Source organism: Schistocerca serialis, chromosome 1, assembly GCF_023864345.2.
Source record: "Schistocerca serialis cubense isolate TAMUIC-IGC-003099 chromosome 1, iqSchSeri2.2, whole genome shotgun sequence".
Lineage (NCBI taxonomy): Eukaryota > Metazoa > Arthropoda > Insecta > Orthoptera > Acrididae > Schistocerca > Schistocerca serialis.
Window position 1 is genome coordinate 334,313,708 of NC_064638.1, and position 19,613 is coordinate 334,333,320.

The following is a 19,613-nucleotide window of genomic DNA, read 5'->3' on the forward strand; positions in this document are numbered from 1 at the left end:
GCTTACCTTGAAAGATCATGTTTCGAAATTGAAAGTGCATTGTGTTGTTCTTTGTCTACTCCCTAACATCGAACCTTGGTGGATGGGTAGTTTACTCTTACGCACTATTGCACATTCTGCTGGTGCTGTGATCTCTGTCCTTAGTTCTGATTGGTCCCTGGCTCCTGCCTGTGAGAGGCCGCACAGGGACTTCGTTGTACCGTATTAGTAGCCGAGGTCATTAGCTCGTGGGGAGGGTGCGGATCAGGGGAAAGGAATGAAACGAAGACTCGCAGAGAGCACTTCGCGAACCGGCTCTGCTCTCTTATATATTGCCACTGAAGTCGTGGGATGAATGCAGTCCTTTCCTAAAACTGCACTTATTGTGTCGGTGTTCTGTAACAAGATTTTTGCGCGGCGCAGCTTTTTTTCTATCAGACAAAAAGAAAACTTCTATGGAGTGAGATTAAATTCCACAATTATCGAAGTTCACACTAATAAGAAGCCGGAAACCTTAAACCTTGAGAATGGTGATGATGGAGTATCACGAAAAAAGTCGTCTGAATGTAGCTATCAGCAATGAAACAGGGCACAGACTTGACAGTGTATCAAAGAACATTAAATTAGATAATGAAACGGCGCAGTGAGTATACGGATGTTATTGTCCAACGCTCCAAGTATGGAAAGGTAAGCTGGGGGCTAACAATGTACCAACCGTTGGGAATCAAAACGGAGGCAACTTTCACGAGGTGCTATCCGCCAGCCTTCAGGGAGTTGGGATCTGGTGGGTATCATCAGGTGCGTCCTCTACTATTAGACGAGCTCTATCTCGACCTCGACCTCGACATCGTTCCCGTCCTGCAAGTGAGTGGACGTGAGAACCGTCGTCGTGTTGGAGGAGGCAGTCGGCATCGGCGGCGGTTGGTTCTCGTCGTCCTTGAAGCAAGCCGACTCGAGGTGCTTGTTGAGGTAGGACTTGAGCGCGAACGTCTTGTGGCAGCGAGAGCAGGCGAAGTTCTTGTCCTGCGAGTGCGTCTGCATGTGGGCGCGCAGGTTGGAGCGGTCGGCGAACGCCTTGCCGCAGTGCGCGCAGCCGAAGGGCTTCTCTCCGGTGTGCGAGCGCAGGTGCCCCTGCAGCAGCCACGGCCGCGAGAAGAGCTTCCCGCAGACGCCGCACGCGTGCGACAGCTTGTGCGTGAGCAGGTGCATGGCGAGCGCCGGCATGCTCACGTACGCCTTGCCGCACGTCACGCACTTGCGCGCCGCCTGCGAGTCGAGCGAGCGGTGCGTCTGCTTGTGCCGCGACAGGTTCGACGACGTGGCGTACTGCTTGCCGCACTCGCTGCAGACGTACTTGCCGCCGCCCGCCTTGCCGCCGGCGCCAGCGGGGGCGGTGCCTGCGGCGCCGTCTTGCGGCTGCCCCTGGGTGCCCTCCGCCAGCACGACGACGGCGCCGCCGCCGATGCCCGGCGGCGCCGCCTCCTGTTCGCCGGGAGACGCGACCGCCGCAGCCTCGCACGACGCCGCCGCCGCTGCCGCCGCCGCCGCCTGTACGGCTGCCGTGCTCACGATCACCGGAGTCGCCGCCGACGTCACCGTCTGTGTCTGCGTCTGCGGCTGCGTCTGCGTCGTGGTCGTCGCGGTGTGCGCGGGCACCGTTTCCGTCACAGCCACCACCGCCGCCGTCACCACCGGTTTGTTGACCTTTCTGTTCTTCGTGCGCCCGTCGGCCGCCATCAAAGCGTCGTAGGTATATATCACAGATGTCTTCTGCGCCGGTGGAGGAATCACAGTCGCCACCTGCAAAAAAAATTGTATATGGAGTCCAGGTGCCATCTTTCCTTAAATAACAAAAAACACAGATATCTACTTTCTTATTCATGGTCACCTTGATCGTATGGGATGGATTAAATGTTTTGCAGCAGCATCATAATCAGTATCTACACTACTGGCCATTAAAATTGTTACACCAAGAAGAAATGCAGATGATAATCGGGTATTCATTGGACAAATATATTATAATGGAACTGACATGTGATTACATTTTCACGCAATTTGGGTGCTTAGATCCGTAAAAATCAGTTCCCAGAACAACCACCTCTGGCCGTAATACGCCTGGGCATTGAGTCAAACAGAGATTGGATGGCGTGTGCAGGTACAGCTGCCCATGCATCTTCAAGACGATACCACAGTTCATCAAGAGTAGTGACTGGCGTATTGTGACGAGCCAGTAGCTGGGCCACCATTGACCAGACGTTTTCAATTGGTCAGAGATCTGGAGAATGTGCTGGCCAGGGCAGCAGTCGAACATTTTCTGTATCCAGAAAGGCCCGTACAGGACCTGCAACATGCGGTCGTGCATTATCCTGCAGAAATGTAGGATTTCGCGGGGATCGAATGAAGGGTAGAGCCGCGGGTCGTAACACATCTGAAATGTAACGTCCACCGTTCAAAGTGCCGTCAATGCGAACAAGAGTCGACCGAGACGTGTAACCTATGGCACCCCATACCATCACGCCGGCTGATAAGCCAGTATGGCGATGACGAATACACATTTCCAATGTGCGTTCACCGCGATGTCGCCAAACACTGATGCGACCATCATGACAGTGTAAACAGAACCTGGAATCATCCGAAAAACTGACGTTTTACCATTCGTGCACCCAGGTTCGTCGTTGAGTACACCATCGCAGGCGTCAAGGGTAACCGCAGCCATGGTCTCCGAGCTGATAGTCCATGCTGCTGCAAACGTCGGCAAACTGTTCGTGCAGATGGTTGTTGTCTTGCAAACGTCCCCAACTGCTGACTCAGGGATCGAGACGTGGCTGCACGATCCGTTACAGCCATGCGGATAAGATGCCTGTCATCTCGACTGCTAATGATAGGAGGCCGTTGGGATCCAGCAAGGCGTTCCGTATTACCCTCCTGAACCCACCGATTCCATATTCTGCTAACAGTCGTTGGATCTCGACCAACGCGAGCAGCAATGTCGCGATACGATAAACCACAATCGCGATAGTCTACAATCCGACCCTTATCAAAGTCGGAAACGTGATGCTACGCATTTCTCCTCCTTACACAAGGCATCACAACAATGTTTCACGAGGCAACGCCGGTCAACTGCTGTTTGTTAATGAGAAATCGGTTGCAAACATTCCTCATATAAGCACGTTGCAGGTGTCGCCACCGGCGCTAACCTTGTGTGAATGCTCTGAAAAGCTAATCTTCTGCATATCACAGCTTCTTCTTCCTGTCGGTAAAATTTCGAGTCTGTAGCACGTCATCTTCGTGGTGTTGCGATTTTAATGGCCAGTAGTGCAGATATACAAAAAAGTCACACCACGAAAAATTATCCTTATCGGTAGAAGCGATATACATATACAGATTAACAAATGATTACATTTTCTGGCAAGTTGGATGATTTGTTCAAGAAAAGATATTCAAAAATTGAGCTAGTTCTATAAGGGTTCCGTTTTGGGAGTGAGATACAGAAACCTACAAGTGTGACAAAGCTACAGAATAACAGTATAATATAACGTTCATCTGAAACGTTCGGCGAATTTATCACTTACCAGACATATTAACAATTTGCTCATTCACGTACTCATGGAGCGACACAAACAATAGCTGGCATTTATTTGTAGCAGTGCTAAGCGTAGAGCTTCGGGTTAAAGTGTAGTGAAGCGAAGCTTTAACACTAATTGTAGAATGTGGACACTAAGAAGTATATTTCGTTTTTAAGAGTATAAATAACAGAATCCACTAACAGAAAATGAGTTTAAGAATGGCTAAAATTCTTTTAGGTAGGAAAGAAATCTGATGGAACTTGAGAATCAGTTGTCAACAAGCATAACCAAAAACTGGTAATGCAACAGGTGATGGCAAGTTTCTGCAAAAGGCAGACGACTAATAGCGGCACAGTTAGTAACTCTCTATTCTGCATGACATCACAGCTTGCCTTTTAGTTCGATTTAAGGCTTCGCTGATTTTATACAATATTTATTTTTTAATCTTTCACTGAAACGCTGTTAAAATTTTCCTTCTTAATTACGTTATGAGGCCGTCGAGGAAAGTTTTACTTTCATTTTAGCTTCACCGATCTTTGTTGAAACACTTGTGGAAGCTTGATTGACTTGTGGTACAAATCGTTACTACAACTGGTAGGAACAGCTGCCACGAGTTTGACTTTCACTCTAATTTGAAATAAACATGGGTACGTAGCGTAGCTGTTTGAGTCACATTTCGAAAGCCGTCCAAATTGACGTGGCGTCATACTTCGATCGAGTTTAGGAGATACTTTCAATGCCGATTTCGGGCGACTTCATAAATAGCTACTCTATCCTGAGCAAGCTTCTTCGTCTCCCAGTACTTACTGCAACCTACATCCTTCTGAATCTGCTTAGTGTGTTCATCTCTTGGTCTCCCCCTACGATTTCTACCCTCCACGCTGCCCTCCAACACTAAATTTGTGATCCCTTGATGCCTCAGAACATGTCCTACCAACCGGTCCCTTCTTCTTGTCAAGTTGTGCCACAAACATCTCTTCTCCCAAATTCTATTCAATACCTCCTCATTAGTTATGTGATCTACCCATCTAATCTTCAGCATTCTTCTGTAGCACCACATTTCGAAATCTTCTATTCTCATCTTGTCCAAACTATTTATCGTCCATGTCTCACTTCCATGCATGGCTACACTTCATACAAATACTTTCAGAAATGACTTCCTGACACTTAAATCTATACTCGATGTTAACAAATTTTTCTTCTTCAGAAACGCTTCCCATGCCATTGCCAGTCTACATTTTATATCTTCTCTACTTCGACCATCTGATAAATGTTGCTAAAACTCTATTGTGAGCAATGAAGTTTAAGTTGTGTACATGCACATTTCAACTAATTTTTTAACAACAGTTGAAGAAACGAAATGGTAGTGACGACTGTCAGCCCAGGGATAAAGATCAAGCGGGTTCAGCTAAAGCGCAGCAGAGGAGAGGGGTGTGGCGCTCACCTGCTGGTGGTGGTGCTCGTGGTGGTGCTGGTGATGGGTGGGCGGCGGCTGCTGCGGCTGCGGGGGCGGCGGCTCGGTGTGCACCACCTGGACAGGGCCGGGGGACGGCACCTGCGGGGGCGGGTTGTTCTCGGCGTCGGACGAGTACTCGGACGTGGGCGGCGTGAGCGAGGGCGGCGGCGGCGGTGGCGGCTGCGGCACCGGCTCGTAGTAGCAGTCCGGCGGAGGCGCGCCCTCCTCCACGTGCTCCACGTGCACGACCTCGTGGACCACCTCGTGCACCTGCATCTGCATCTGCATCTGCATCTGCATCTGCAGCGGCACCGGCACCGGCTGTGGCTCGTGGATCAGCAGCTCGTGCGGATGCTGCTGCTCGTCCGTCACCTGGTACAGAATCTGTCGGCAACCGCGAAAACTGCGTTATCACAATCATCGATTTAACGCAAAATGATGACAGTTTATGCTAAGAGCTCTTAATTGTTTTCTTCCCATTGTTGTGAACGTTAGCTCACCGGAACTTTCGCGGGTCAATGGTTCAAATGGCTCTGAGCACTATGGGACTTAACTTCTCAGGTCATCAGTCTCCTAGAACTTCGAACTACTTAAACCTAACTAACCGAAGGACAGCACACACATCCATGCTCTAGGCAGGATTCGAACCTGCGACCGTAGCGGTTGCGCGGTTCCAGACTGTGGTGCCTAGAACCGCTCGGCCACTCCGGTCGGCTTTCGCGGGTCAACCGAAATGTTTGATCCCGTATAAATTGTCACTAGACTTGGGTTAATTTTCTTACTTAAACTTTATATTCCGTATCTGTAAATATTTCTGAACGTAACTGACTACCAAGAAACTGTTTTTATGTTAATATGTCTTTATTATTCATATCGATCCATTTCGTAATACCGATCTTGAACATGAAAATTAGTAAGCACAGCCAACCGAAGTGACCGAGCAGTTCTAGGCGCTACAGTCTGGAACCGCGCGACCGCTACGGTCGTAGGTTCGAATCCTGCCTCGGGCATGGATGTGTGTCATGTCCTTAGGTTAGTTAGGTTTATTTAGTTCTAAGTTAAAGGCGACTGATGACCTGAGAAGTTAAGTCGCATAGTGCTCAGAGCCATTTGAACCATTTAAATCGTCAAAAAACAAATTTACAGTAAATTTAATATTCTTATGTTTCAGTTTTCATGTAGACTAAATTTCTGTCTCCACTTGTAATTCTTCTAATTCTACTATCTATATTGAAATCCATTTCATCAAATAATCGGAAGCGTTTATTTTTCATATTGTCAAAATCTGCAACCTTTGTTATTAACAATTAGGCTTGTAAATATTTATGTAATTAATTATTTCCCAAAAACACATTATAAAGTAATCTTGAAGTAGTTTCAACTAAGACAGTCAAATTGTTGCTAACTTGGACTACACCATGTTGTACAAGACACTCGAAGCTCGACTCTTAATATATAATGTATTTTGGGCGCCAAGTTGGTGATAGTTGCGTCGGACAGCGTAGGATAGCGTTAAGATGCTGTCAGAAGGTTCTTCGTAGCCATTGAGTTTGATACATGAGGTTCTCTGCTCAACTATCTTCTTTGTGTAACCCAATAAAGTTGCATAACGAGTATGTGAAAAGTTTTGCTTTAAAACGAGTCATAAGTATATAAATAAATGAACAAAATAGTTAAAACCAATTTGATGTTCCAGCGCCTTGTCATTTCAACAAGGACAAAATCTTTCAATAGGTTATATGGGAATAAAGGTGCCAGTTAAGATGCTGAGACCGAATTTTCAATAGAAGTACCATCTAGCTGCAAATACTATGATTCTGCTCTTACTAAATTATTTAAATGTTGCTTATACTTTTAAATAGCAAGTACAACGCAGTAATTTTTTCTTCGTTGTATATGGACAATAAATAAGGAAACTCTTTGTACTACACGCCCATAAATGTCATTTTCTTCATGACTGCAGAAGACTGATAAGTGGAAGGAACATACGGATGGTTTACGTAAAGTACATATATTTGAAGACAATGTTATGCATAGAAAGGCCGTAATGGATGACTATGAGATGGGAGATGTAAGACTCAATCAACAAGTCGTTGGAAGTCCCGTCCAGTAATACTAAGCCACGCTGCCTCTATATTCGTCCATAATCACGAACGTGTTGCCGGTGCAAACTTTTGGACTCGAAGAGAACTCTCGATTAGATAAATGTTCGGTGAGATTCGTGTAGGGCAATGTGGATAGAAAAATCATTCGCCCAAATTGTCCACAATGTTCTTCAAGCCAATCGCGAACAATTGTGGCCTGGTGACATGGCACATTGTCATCCATAAAAATTCCAACGTTGTTTGGTTCAAAAAAATGGCTCTGAGCACTATGGGACTCAACTGCTGAGGTCATTAGTCCCCTAGAACTTAGAACTAGTTAAACCTAACTAACCTAAGGACATCACAAACAGCCATGCCCGAGGCAGGATTCGAACCTGCGACCGAAGCGGTCTCGTAGTTCCAGACTGCAGCGCCTTTAACCGCACGGCCACTTCGGCCGGCAAACGTTGTTTGGGAACAAATGGTCTCAAAGGAGCCGAATATAACCATTACCAGTCAATGATCGGTCGAATCTGACCATAGGACCCAGTCCATTCCGAGTAAACACCGCCCACACGATTATGGAGCCACCTCCACTTTGCAAAGTGCCTTGTTGAGAGCTTGTGTCCATGGCTTCGTGTGTCTACGCCACACTGGAACCCTATCATAAGGTCTTACCTACTGTAAATGGCCGTTTAAGGTCCAACCGATGTCGTCACGAGTCCAGGAGATGTGCTGCAGGTGATGTCGTGCTGTTGCCAAAGGCACTCGCATCGGTCATCTGCTGCCATAGCTCATCAACACCAAATTTCGCCGCACTGCTCTAACGGATAAGTTCGTCTTCCGTCTGACATTGATTTCTGCGGTTACTTCACTCCGTGTTGCTTGTCTGTTAGCACCGACAATTCTACGCAAACGCCCCTGCTCTCTGTCGTTAAGTGAGGCCATATTCTACTGCACAGGCCATAATGAGTGGTAATGCCTGAAACGTGGTGTTACCGGCACACTCTTGACTAGGCTGTTCCAGCTCGCCGGCTCCGTTGTGAGCCGCAGAGCGTTCCGTGCTCCAAGGAGCCGTGTCGCTGGCTGTGGCCATTCAAGTGGGCCGGCACGTGGCACGGCTGGCTGAGGCAGGCGGCAAGGCAAGCGTTTTGATGTGCCAGCTGCGTCTTACAAGATCGACAACCCCATACTCTTAGCTGCTAAGACGTGGTGACATGCTACACCAGGAAATACGATGTTCAGGAAATAAATAAGCAACAACTCTTTTACAAGAAATTGCCTACTAAATTTATTGGGCCTCTGTAGCTTGACGTTTTCTTTTCATTACAAGATCGGAAACATCAGGCGTGAAAGTGTTCGCAGGGTTAATGCGGAGAATGGCCTTCATTGTTGCATCCTGAAGAAACGATCGTTCCTTACTTTTTACTCTTTTCATTGCTGAGAAAAGCTGATCAGAACAATACGTAGAACCAAACATGCACATGATCTGAGCGGCATTGTTGTGAAGCTTGGGAAATGTTTTTTGCTGTAATGAACGATACCGTCGTGACAAATCCAACGTGTTGTAGTACCTCTCTTTCAACAAAGTTGAATTTTGCAAATCAATAATCTCCAATTGAAGTGACGGTGACAAGTCATCGGGGGAAACTGAAAAAGGAGTGCTGAACACCTTAAATTCCTTTTCCAAACTAATGAGGTCTCGGAATCGTGTTTCAAACGACATGATGAGCTGTTTTAAGTTTGCTTGGTAATCGCCAAAAGTAGTACCTTCAGGTAGTTTTAAAGAAGCAAGGCGACTGAAGAACGTTAAACGTCCATTACCGACTCAGCCAACGAACTGTACTGTGGTAAGGTACATCCCCATACTCCGCTTCCATATATTTCAGGAATCCTTTGAATTGCCCATGATTCATACCGTGACGCCACGCAAAATTCACACACTTCACGACATTTTTCATTACGCCACCTAGCTCTACTGTTTCAGCACTCAGTGCCTCTTGGTGAATAAAACAATGGAGAGTAAAAATGTCTCTCACGAATTCATCCCTGAGTTTATATTTCAAACGAGAAGCAAAACCTTGGTGACACCCGATCATTTGTGGTGCACCGTCAGTCGCTACAGAATGGAGCTTACCCCACGGCAAATTCGTGTTTTCCACTGATTCACAAACAGCTTCAAAAATGTCACGTCCTGTTGCGGTGTAATCGCGTGGTACCACATCCAAGAGTTCTTCAGTTACTTGCAGCTCTACGTCGACACCACGCACAAAGACTGCAAGCTGAGCGCAGCCCGATATGTCGGTGGTTTCGTCAAGAGCTAGCGAAAATGCTACAAAGCTCTCCGCCTTTTTGCTAGCTGTGTCTCTAAATCCGCTGCCATGTCCAGGATTCGACGAGACATTGTTTGCTTCGACAGGCAAACACCTTCATCTGCCTGCTCCTCCCTTGGAAACAAACATTCTGCAACTGCTACCGTGCACGATTTTAGGAGTGGTCCCACCGAAAACTTCTTGCCACTCGTCGCAATGATGTGAGCGAACCTGTAGCTTGCTCGAATTGCAGATTCAGTAATGTTTTCTCCTCTCTCATTCACCTGAAAATTATAAACGCATTACAGAACACGAACTATGTTGCGTGTTTTGATACCCTCCGTATCACGAAACCGTTTTTAACCTTACGTCTCCTGGTATGTCGTTCTTAAGCCCGGCTACCAGTTCTCTGCGTGCAACGCCTTCTACCTGATCGTAGTGTGCTGCGTGAAGAGGTGTATAAAGTCGTTGTATATTGTACCTCTTCACAGAATTAAATACTTTATGACATACAAGACACTGCGGACGACCATCCCTCTCAATGAATAGAAAGGTATCCTCCAATAGAGGTACAGGGCTCCCGCGGCTAGTCATAGCTGTCACTGAACACGGGTTATTGAGTCATTTGCGGCTGTATGCGGCCAGGGGGCAGTGAGTTCGCTTTCCCCCTCCACGCGGGCTCCGACCTGCCGCAGTGAGCGTTTCGGAGCGCTCCGGCTGCCTGGAGCTCGGTTGGAACAGCCTGCTCTTGACAGTGTGCACCTCAGAATATTAAATTCCCAAACGATCTGCGAAATGAAATGTCCCATGGGTCTAGCTCCAATTACCATTCCAAGTTCAGTGACCGTTAATTCACGATGTGCGTCCATAATCACATACGAAACGATTCCACATGAATCACCTGAGCGAAAATGACATCTCCACCAATTCACCGCCCTTTTATACTTCATGCAAACATTACTGCCGCCATTTTTATACGTGCATATCGCTATCACACGATATTTGTCGCCTCAGTGTGTAGTTTTAAGAGGGGTAGGAAGTCAAACTGGCCGACTTGGAGCAGGAGAGGCATCACAGGAGATTTTAATTTCCAGTGTCTATACTTTTACAAACAAATTCATCAAACTTTGTCAGCATCATCAGGAAGGATTCAGGATTCACAGCAATTGCAGTGGAAGTTCGAAAACATAACAAAATAATATTTTTTTTTTTTACGTTCGAAATTTAATCATTTTTTTCACTTACTAATCGCTGCATTTGTTGCTATAGATACACTTTTCTTCATAAGTTAGAGAGATTCTTCGAAGAATTTTTCACAGCATGCATACCATACACACAGATCTATGAAACTCTAGAATTTATTTAATTTATGGAAAACCGAATGAACTGTTGTATTTTAAACTTCATATTTAGAAAAACCACAAATTTTATATTTAATTACCTCAATTTTTACCACAGTTTTTAGTTGATTTGGAAAATTCTAGAGTTCCATTCACCATTAAGTATGATTTGCAGGCTGTGCAAAATTCATCGAACAATCTCTCTTACTTATGAAGAAAAGTGTACCTACAGCAACAAATGCTGCCATTAGTAAGTGAAAAAAATGAATAAATTTTAAACGTAAAAAAAGTTTTTTTGTATGTTTTCGAACTTCCACTGCTAAGAGTGTGAATTCTGAATCCTTCCTGGTCATGCTAATAAAGTTTTATGAATTTATTTGTAAAAGTATAGACAGTGGAAATGAAAATGTTCAGTGGTGCCTCACCTGCTCCAAGTCGGCCCGTTTGACGTCCTACCCCCTTAATACAAGGTAAGTTATGGCTGTATTTAAATTAGAAATGCTTGGGAACAGTGTGAGGGCGAAGGGGGCAGGGGCTCCACTGCGCCTTTCCAAGGCAGTAAAGGGGCGCCGAGTTAAAAACTGTCGCGGCTTGACAGACATGCGACCAGGGCGCGCGCCGTGGTCACCTGTGTGGGCGGCGAGTCCGGGCGGTACCAGACGGTGGTGTAGGCGGCGGGCGAGGGCTCGGGCGTGGGCTGGTCGACGATGTAGCAGGTGGTGGCGCCGGGCGCTGGCAGCGGCGGCAGCGAGCGCGACAGCTCCAGCAGGTCGTGCGCCGCCGCCGTCTCCTCGGCGCTGCGCATCCTGAAGATGGGGATCCCCCCATCGTGCGTCAGCACCTCCTGGTGGCGGAGCGGCGGCCCGGACTCGCAGCCGCCCGCGTTCTCCTCGGGGCTGCCCGGCATGAACTCGTGCAGGTAGCCTGCGCAAACCGCACACGGCCATTAGTAAACGCTACTGTCCTGCAAGCGTCCGCTTACCGTACAAGAGAACCAAAATGTCGACATTAGTCATTTTAAATATTAAAATTATTAAAGTATTTCACGATATTATATTTTCAGTAATACTAACCATTTCTAAGAGATAATTTTCATTTTCCAATTACGACATCTGAAGAAATAAAATTAGCAGTGATGAAAGTGCAAGACGTCACTGGACCGCGGCTAATTATAAGCAGTGCGTCTCTGATTCAAACTTGATCAACTCTTTTGACGTGTAAGTTGCTCGCTCCCTCACCCTGACTCAGATTTGAAGGGAAACACCGTGCACCATGGAAACGACTTTGAAATAAACAGTCCTAACAAATGAGTCGAGATTGTGATCAATGCGGAAATCAGTGGTAATAAAGGAGATTATGAGATTATAGGATTAATCTGCCTACTGAATTTAAAGACAGGTTTGTTTTGACCGTAATTTATTGTTATAAAAATTCAACAACAAGAAAATGGTACAGTATCTTCCCCAATACGATAGAAATAAAAGAAAATTGGAACACAAAATCCTTTCAACAAATTCAAATAAGTACAACAGCTGAAGGGCAAAATCTGCAGGTAGGGTAGAGAAAAGGGATCTGGTAATTAATCCGCGATCCAACGACATAAATCTAATATGCGATTCTGCATTGGACATCAAAACTGCATACACCTGCCTTGGGACAAAGGAAATCACTTGCAGAAACTCAGACTGCCTGAATCAAGTGTGAGCTACCGAACACACAGAGTTCAAAAATGTGTGTGAAATATTACGGCACTTAGCTGCTAAGGTCATCAGTCCGTAAGCTTACACGCTACTTAACCTAAATTATCCTAAGGACAAACACACACACCCATGCTCGAGGGAGGACTCGAACATCCGCCGAGACCAGCCGCACAGTCCGTGGCTGCAGCGCCCGAGACCGCTCGGCTAATCCCGCGCGGCAACACACAGAGTAATTTCAAAACAACGTCCCGTAAATTTTAAAAAGAAACCCGCCTACAACCTTCACGCCACTCTCATTGCCATTCGTCTTGGCAGCGTTATCTTACCACAGTTATTTGTCACTAGAAAGTGGACAGCGTTAACCGACCGGAGAAACAAATGCCACAGACGAAATCTCTAAAGCAAAGACCGCCTTCCAGATCTCTTAACCGCGGGCACTTAAGTCGAAATCTAAATTTCTGAAGTCGAAATCAATGTCTCCCACGCCGAATCCGAAACCTATCCTTCTCCAAAACCACTCACCTCGGAGTTCCTCATAGAGAAGTCTCCAAAATCACTTGTCTCTCAATCACATGTTTGTATTTTGTACTTCCAGTGGGATACCACGTAACAGAACTTGTCCTGTCTCCTTCGAAAAGTTTATGTCACTACTAGCCAGCCGGCCGCGGTGGTCTAGCGGTTCTGGCGCTGCAGTCCGGAACCGCGGGACTGCTACGGTCGCAGGTTCGAATCCTGCCTCGGGCATGGGTGTGTGTGATGTCCGTAGGTTAGTTAGGTTTAAGTAGTTCTAAGTTCTAGGGGACTTATGACCTAAGATGTTGAGTCCCATAGTGCTCAGAGCCATTTCCACTACTAGCCAATCTCTTACTTTTTCAAGTTAATCAAAGTTCCAACAATTCGGTGGAAAATCCCTGCTGTCGAGAAAGGTACAGCCTAGTCCAGTGTGAGTAAAATATGTTTCTGCTTTTCTCGGAAAATGGCGCCCAATCTCCCACCGTGTCTACTTTCTTTAAGCGCCATCCAGTCGCCATGTGTAGCACTCTATTCTTCAGTAATTATACCAACAAACTCTAGGGCCCAACGACAGAAAGTCGCGCGCTGGATTTTTCCGAAGCGTGTCCAACGTTCCACAAGTTCTGCTCTCACACAGACCCGGCGAGAAGTTACCTACCATTGCAACCGCACTCTACTCTTCTACAACCAGCGTCCGGTTTGCGGGCAGCAAGCACCGTGGAAGGTAACTTTGGTTGGATGGGACACTGTGTGAAGAAACACAAAGGTCTCACGCACCTCCAGCTACTCTACGTTGCTATAGGCTGTTTTGTGCAGCCCGTTCGCCAGATAGTCGCCAGTTTCTCCGGGAAAGCCACCATACTGCTTAGAGACAACAGACCTAGATGATTGGGCTCTCCAGGCGGCAGGAAAACAGCCTGACAGCCAAGTATTTGGCGACCCTAAGATAAACAAGTGTGCATGTGTCGCTAAACAATCTTTCTAAGACAAAGGGCTCGTCTATATGACTAGTCACCATGATGTGGTAAAGGTGTGTGGTTCCATTTCTATTTAAGTAATGTTAAGTTTGTCTGAGAGAGGGCGCTGTGTATATATTGCATTGTCTCAACACATGTAAGCATTAAGTTAACAATGAGAGACAGATAATTCCCCGGGTTCCCGGGTTCGATTCCCGGCGGGGTCAGGGATTTTCTCTGCCTCGTGATGGCTGGGTGTTGTGTGCTGTCCTTAGGTTAGTTAGGTTTAAGTAGTTCTAAGTTCTAGGGGACTGATGACCATAGATGTTAAGTCCCATAGTGCTCAGAGCCATTTGAACCATTTGAACAGATAATTCCTTAAATCATTACCACCCAAGGGCGAGGTCAAATCTTGAGCTGCAGTGTTACAAATCTTCTGGCTCGTTTATCTTGAGAACAGTGAGTAAATGATGTGTACATATTATTGCGTTATGATGAGTGAAGAAAGATCTGCCAAAGGTGTGGTGAACCTAGTTTGTTTGTGAAAAGTGACTGATAAAATCCCTCAATGCCTGAGACATTACTTCTTCATTTAGTTACTGATTTGTGTAACCTAATCAGATTAGGGTGTTCAGATCCTCTCTCACTTGTGACTAGGAACTGTACACATCAAAAACTGTTTCAAAACTTTCTCATTTCCTGTGCCTCCGTGTGACAAAATTATGAGTATCCGCAACATTTTAGTAAGGACAGCTAAAACTGCCAACACAATTATAATAGTAATAAATAGTAACACCAACTAACATGAAGAATAGCAGTAATACTGATCACTTTTATCACTTTCAAGCCGTAATTAAATCATCGCAGACAGAGGAGATTATGTCAGAGGATAACATTCGGATATCACTGATAGTCGCTGTTAAGAAAGAGAAAGCAAACTGTCTCAGGAGAGCACTCTAGACTCTGTAACAACGGGCAGGGTGGAGAGGGTAGTGACTAGAGCGAATTGAAATAAAGAGTTCTTTTGATAGGAAATGGACCGTTAAGTATCCTTTTAAGTTGTAATGGCGTGTAATTTTTCGGAGATTCTGAGGAAGATAGTTCTACGATCACATTGTCGATACGAAAAATTATTTTGAGGAAATGATTGTGTTGTTAGCTGATAGTGAGAGCATTTCGTTATTCTGCTATGCAGTGCGTGTTGAAAATAAATGACTTCTACAAATTATCCGATTAACGGAAAGGAAATTGCCCGCTGCGCAGCCCGCATATCTTAAAGCAAATCGATGAAAAAACCTAGATATTCAACTGATTAACAACAAATGGAAAAATCCTTACCTTTTTAAGTAAAATCGGAAGCTGCTGGTTTCAAATTTTTATTAATAATGCTGTCTAGTTGGAAACCTGTTTTTGGAGACTTGGCAGTGTTACCAAGAGACCATACAAGCTGGCCCCTTAGAGAGAGAGTAAGATAATTCGTAACGACCCTCCTTCAACCTGAATCCGAAGGCAGCACAAACAGAGTGGACGGATCTGTCGTTATGGACATGCACGTGTAAACACTTCAAGCGCAACTGAAGACAAAGTGTAAGAAAGTTAGGACGGATCATCGGAAATCAAGACGAAGAGCCACTCAGCTCTTGTATTTACCAGCAACTGCGGGGGACATTCTACAAAAACTAATGCAGTAAGTCTACTACAAACTGCAAATTGAACGCTGGCAGCAATATAATGATACCCTGAGTGCGATCATGAGCATGTCAGCCATTTACAGTCATTATCTTGCGTTTACTATCGATGGAACACCCAAGTAAAAACGTAAAGGATTTACCATTTCCATTAGTTGTTCATTATTACAGTTTTCAGCCATTGAAAAAAACATCGGAAGGAAGGAGAAAATTGTTGAACAGCTCCTGCAAAACCGATTGTAAAAGATGACCTGCCTTATTACCGTGGCCTGTATTATTAATTTTTACTTGTTGATCATATCTGAATGAAACACAATTTTCGTGCCATAAATGTTTCGCCTTTATTCTTTGCAAGGCATCTTCCGTGTCCTGGAATATGTACATATTTTTAGTACTTACTTTACATTTTGGAACAATGTATATATAGGTTATAAGCAGTTCTGGTGGTTGTTGTAGTTAGGCGGTCGACAAATAAAAATTAACAATCTACCGTAATATTTCACGCAGCTGAGGAAGACAGGATCACAAAAGTTGAAGATGATCTGTCTTCCTCATCTGTCTGAACGAACTGTCTTATTTTCCAAAATTGATCACCATACCTAAGCTATAATGGGTAAATGAATGGCCAAATTCATCTCACTTTTAAATGTACCTGCTCGCGAAATCTTTCAGCTGTACGTATTAACAGCACAAGTGATTGGCAAAACTGTATCGACAGCCCTAATGTAATGAACGCGCATCTAAATCTTCCTCGCAGATCTGTATAAGGGGTTGTCAGAAATAGCCTGAGGAGCTTGTAATCATATTGACAGGCAGGTTGTGATGAGAAATAATTGTTAAGGAAAAAATTCGGTATGTTCCACCATTTACGAATAAATTAGCACTAAAGTTAGTAAATCAGCGCGTTTCAAATTCAAGCATCCCACCAGAGACAGTGTCACCAAAAGTTCTCTTCGTTTGGTTTCCTAAAACTGAACAGGAGAACGATACAAAAACTAACATGGGGCTGTAGAAACCGAGCCAAAGGCTGCGCAATTTCGTGTGATATCATCTACGCTATGAGAACAACTGATTGACACTAATTGTATCTGGCTGAACCGCTTGGATTTATACGTAAAATGTCCTCAGTTGCTAATTTCAATGACCATTTACTCGGAAACGGCGCAACGAACCGATTTTTTTCTTATCAGTTACTACTGAGCACAGCCTACATTGCAACACCTTCACAAGCTTTGCAGAATGTTTCTGACTAATACTTTTGTAAGTGTTCTGAGCCGTCAGTAGTGGTAGTGGCTTTGTGTTGTTACATAGTGGAATTAAATTTTAAAAACTTCCAGTGACGACACATTGAACATGTCCGCTTACTTCACCCATCGTGGAAGTCGTATACCTACTGGAGGTATACAAAGCTGTGGTTCATTGTGTCACTATATAATAAATATTTAACAGCAAAATGTGTTCTCCTAAGTTCCCCAGAAGAAATAAATTAGTAAATCAGAACGGAAATCAGGGCAGAAATATACTGATATTTCTCGCTGCAAGATGCTGTCAGGAATATGAACCTTTAGCTTAACATCCATTAGTTAATATAGTGGACAGTGAACCCATGATTGTGACATTCGTGAGAGATCAGTTATTGGCAGACGTCTTGTAAACAAGGTGAACGTGAACTTCTTGTGTTGTACGGTGTGGCGTATGCTTGCATTTAACGGTAACAGTAACAGGTAGGATCTATACTACGATTTAAGATGGCCATGTTCATACAATGGTGATGACACTGTCCCAAAAGTGCAATGATTTAAGTTTCTGTTCAATGTATTAAAAGGGCATAAGTTTTATTTTTTTCAAAGACTACATTTGGACTAAGTTCATAAAAAAATCTCCTTCATGGAGTAACATCAAACAGTGTCTACTTCCAATGACAGAAAATTTGTTCAAAAAGTCATACTCGATATGATTTGCGTCATGACATTCGATATTTGGAGCGCAAAATCCTGGCGTTTCATGGAAGTATAGTGTCTGGACAAGTATTCCATTACAAATAGCACTCTCCTGCCATTCGCGTTCCCGTTTGCGAACAGCGGCCGCAGAACAATGAAGTTTCCTTTTAATACCCACTCCACTGAGAGAGCCTGTCAACAAGCGAGAACTTATCGCACGGAGCGCCCTCTGCACCGGACTCGCTAGCCGCCCGGCCGCCAGCTGGCCGCTTTAGCGAGATCGACAGCTCGGAGTGCACAGTAAATCCGGGTGGAGCGAGGCAGCGCTCCGCTATTTGGTTCGACTGCCGGCCGTCCTCTGTAGCGGCTCTTAAATCACCGTTTTCACATTTATCTCCCCACCGGAGTGCTAGGCTATAAATCAGCCGGTCCAAACTTCATCTCGGATCTGATTTATAAATTAACTGTGCAGAGCGAAATACATTATCGATACACGAAACGCACCGGTGGCAGGACGTTGTATAGAGATGTACCAGCATAAAGTGAAAATATAAAGCAGATACAGTCGATCCATTGCTATCGATTAAAGTGGCAAAGCCGACTACGGACAATTTGATTCGGTACTCTGCACAACAGTATTAACGCAGTTCCTATTCAATATGGTATGCTTAAGTTGACTCAGTTATTTTATAGTAGTCTGTCCCGCTAGCTGAGTGGTCAGCGCGACGGAATTTCAAGCCAAGGAGCCCGGGTTCAATTCTAGTCTGGGTTGGAGATTTCCTCCGCTTAGGGACCGGGTGTTGTTCTAATGATCATCATCTCATCCTCATTGCCACGCAAGTCGCCGAAGTGGCGTCAACACAAAAGACTCGCATCAAGCGAACGGTCTACCTGACGGGAGGCCCTAGCCACACGACATTCCTTAGTGTCTGTCCCCTTAATGGAATCTGATGACGATATTTTCCAAACGCCTCATTAGAAAGAGTGGTCATAAAAAACCTGTGGTTATTTTACTACAATCACAGCGTGCACAATAGCTATTCCCATACTCCTATCTGGTATTAAAGCAGTTCGCCGCCGTCGAGAACCACTCCTTGCCATATTCAGACGAGCTGTTTGTGTTCTCTAGCTTTTGATGCTCGTTGACGACTTTATCTTTCGAATACTTCGCAGTATGCTGCGTCAATTGAAACAGTGAAGTACAAAAATGTCCCAAAACACCTGCGGATCACTTCATATAACACCATGTTTTTCTCCTGACATACACAGAACTGCTATGAAAATGCAGTGAGATGCAAAATACATTAAGAATTTTAGAGTATTCACTACCAAGTGGTGAGACGAATAGATATATTGGACAGGTTTTTATACCTGCACGCAGCCGAGAGGAACATCAGAGAGATCAGCTCCAGTCTGTTGGCTTTCCGTGGTCAAGTAGACCAGCATGACAGGAAACCATACGTTGGGTGTTAATGTTCAGAAAGCTGCGAGTGAAAATCTGATTTTTCAAACGATCGTATCTCTGGTTCTAATGATTACAGAGGTAACGTGTCTAGTCTTACGGATAGCTCTTATGGGATGGCCATATTGTAGCTGTCTTACAGTACAGGGTCAAAATTGAAACATTAATCACTTCCCACAACCCAGACAAATTAAGCAAATGCGCTGGTACTTTTTCATTAGGTGTGATCTAGAATGGGCTTTAGACGGCTTTTAATAGTACCACATTTCATGGGCGGTTTCTGAGAGACCCACAAGACCCATGATTTTGGGTACCAAAATTACCAGATGTGGAGATGGCAATTCCATAATTTCACTTCGTGACAAATTCTCGAAATTTTCAGGATGTTTTCTTAAGATTCTCTTCTCGAGAAAGAGACCTTTTTCAATACCATTATCCGTTACATGCCTCCAGACGTTCAAAGTTACAGTACTTATGCACAACATCGAAAAAATACACTATGTGATCAAAAGTATCCGGACACACCGAAAACACACGGTTTTCCTATTAGGTCTATTGTGCTACCACCTATTGCCAGGTACTCCATATCAGCGAGCACAATAGTCATTAAACATAGT

General features: G+C 44.9%; 1 protein-coding gene across 1 annotated transcript in view; it reads right to left on the reverse strand.

Moving 5' to 3' along the window:
- Positions 1–792: 792 nt before the first annotated feature.
- LOC126471156 (transcriptional repressor scratch 2-like) overlaps positions 793–19,613 on the reverse strand; it is a 32,981-nt gene continuing 14,160 nt past the window's right edge. Inside the window, exons 3-6 of the mRNA XM_050099289.1 lie at positions 11,399–11,661; positions 5,074–5,223; positions 1,648–1,749; positions 793–1,395 (exon numbers count right to left, since the gene is read on the reverse strand). Coding sequence (XP_049955246.1) covers positions 793–1,395; positions 1,648–1,749; positions 5,074–5,223; positions 11,399–11,661 — 1,118 coding nt within the window. The remainder of the gene's footprint in view (positions 1,396–1,647; positions 1,750–5,073; positions 5,224–11,398; positions 11,662–19,613) is intronic.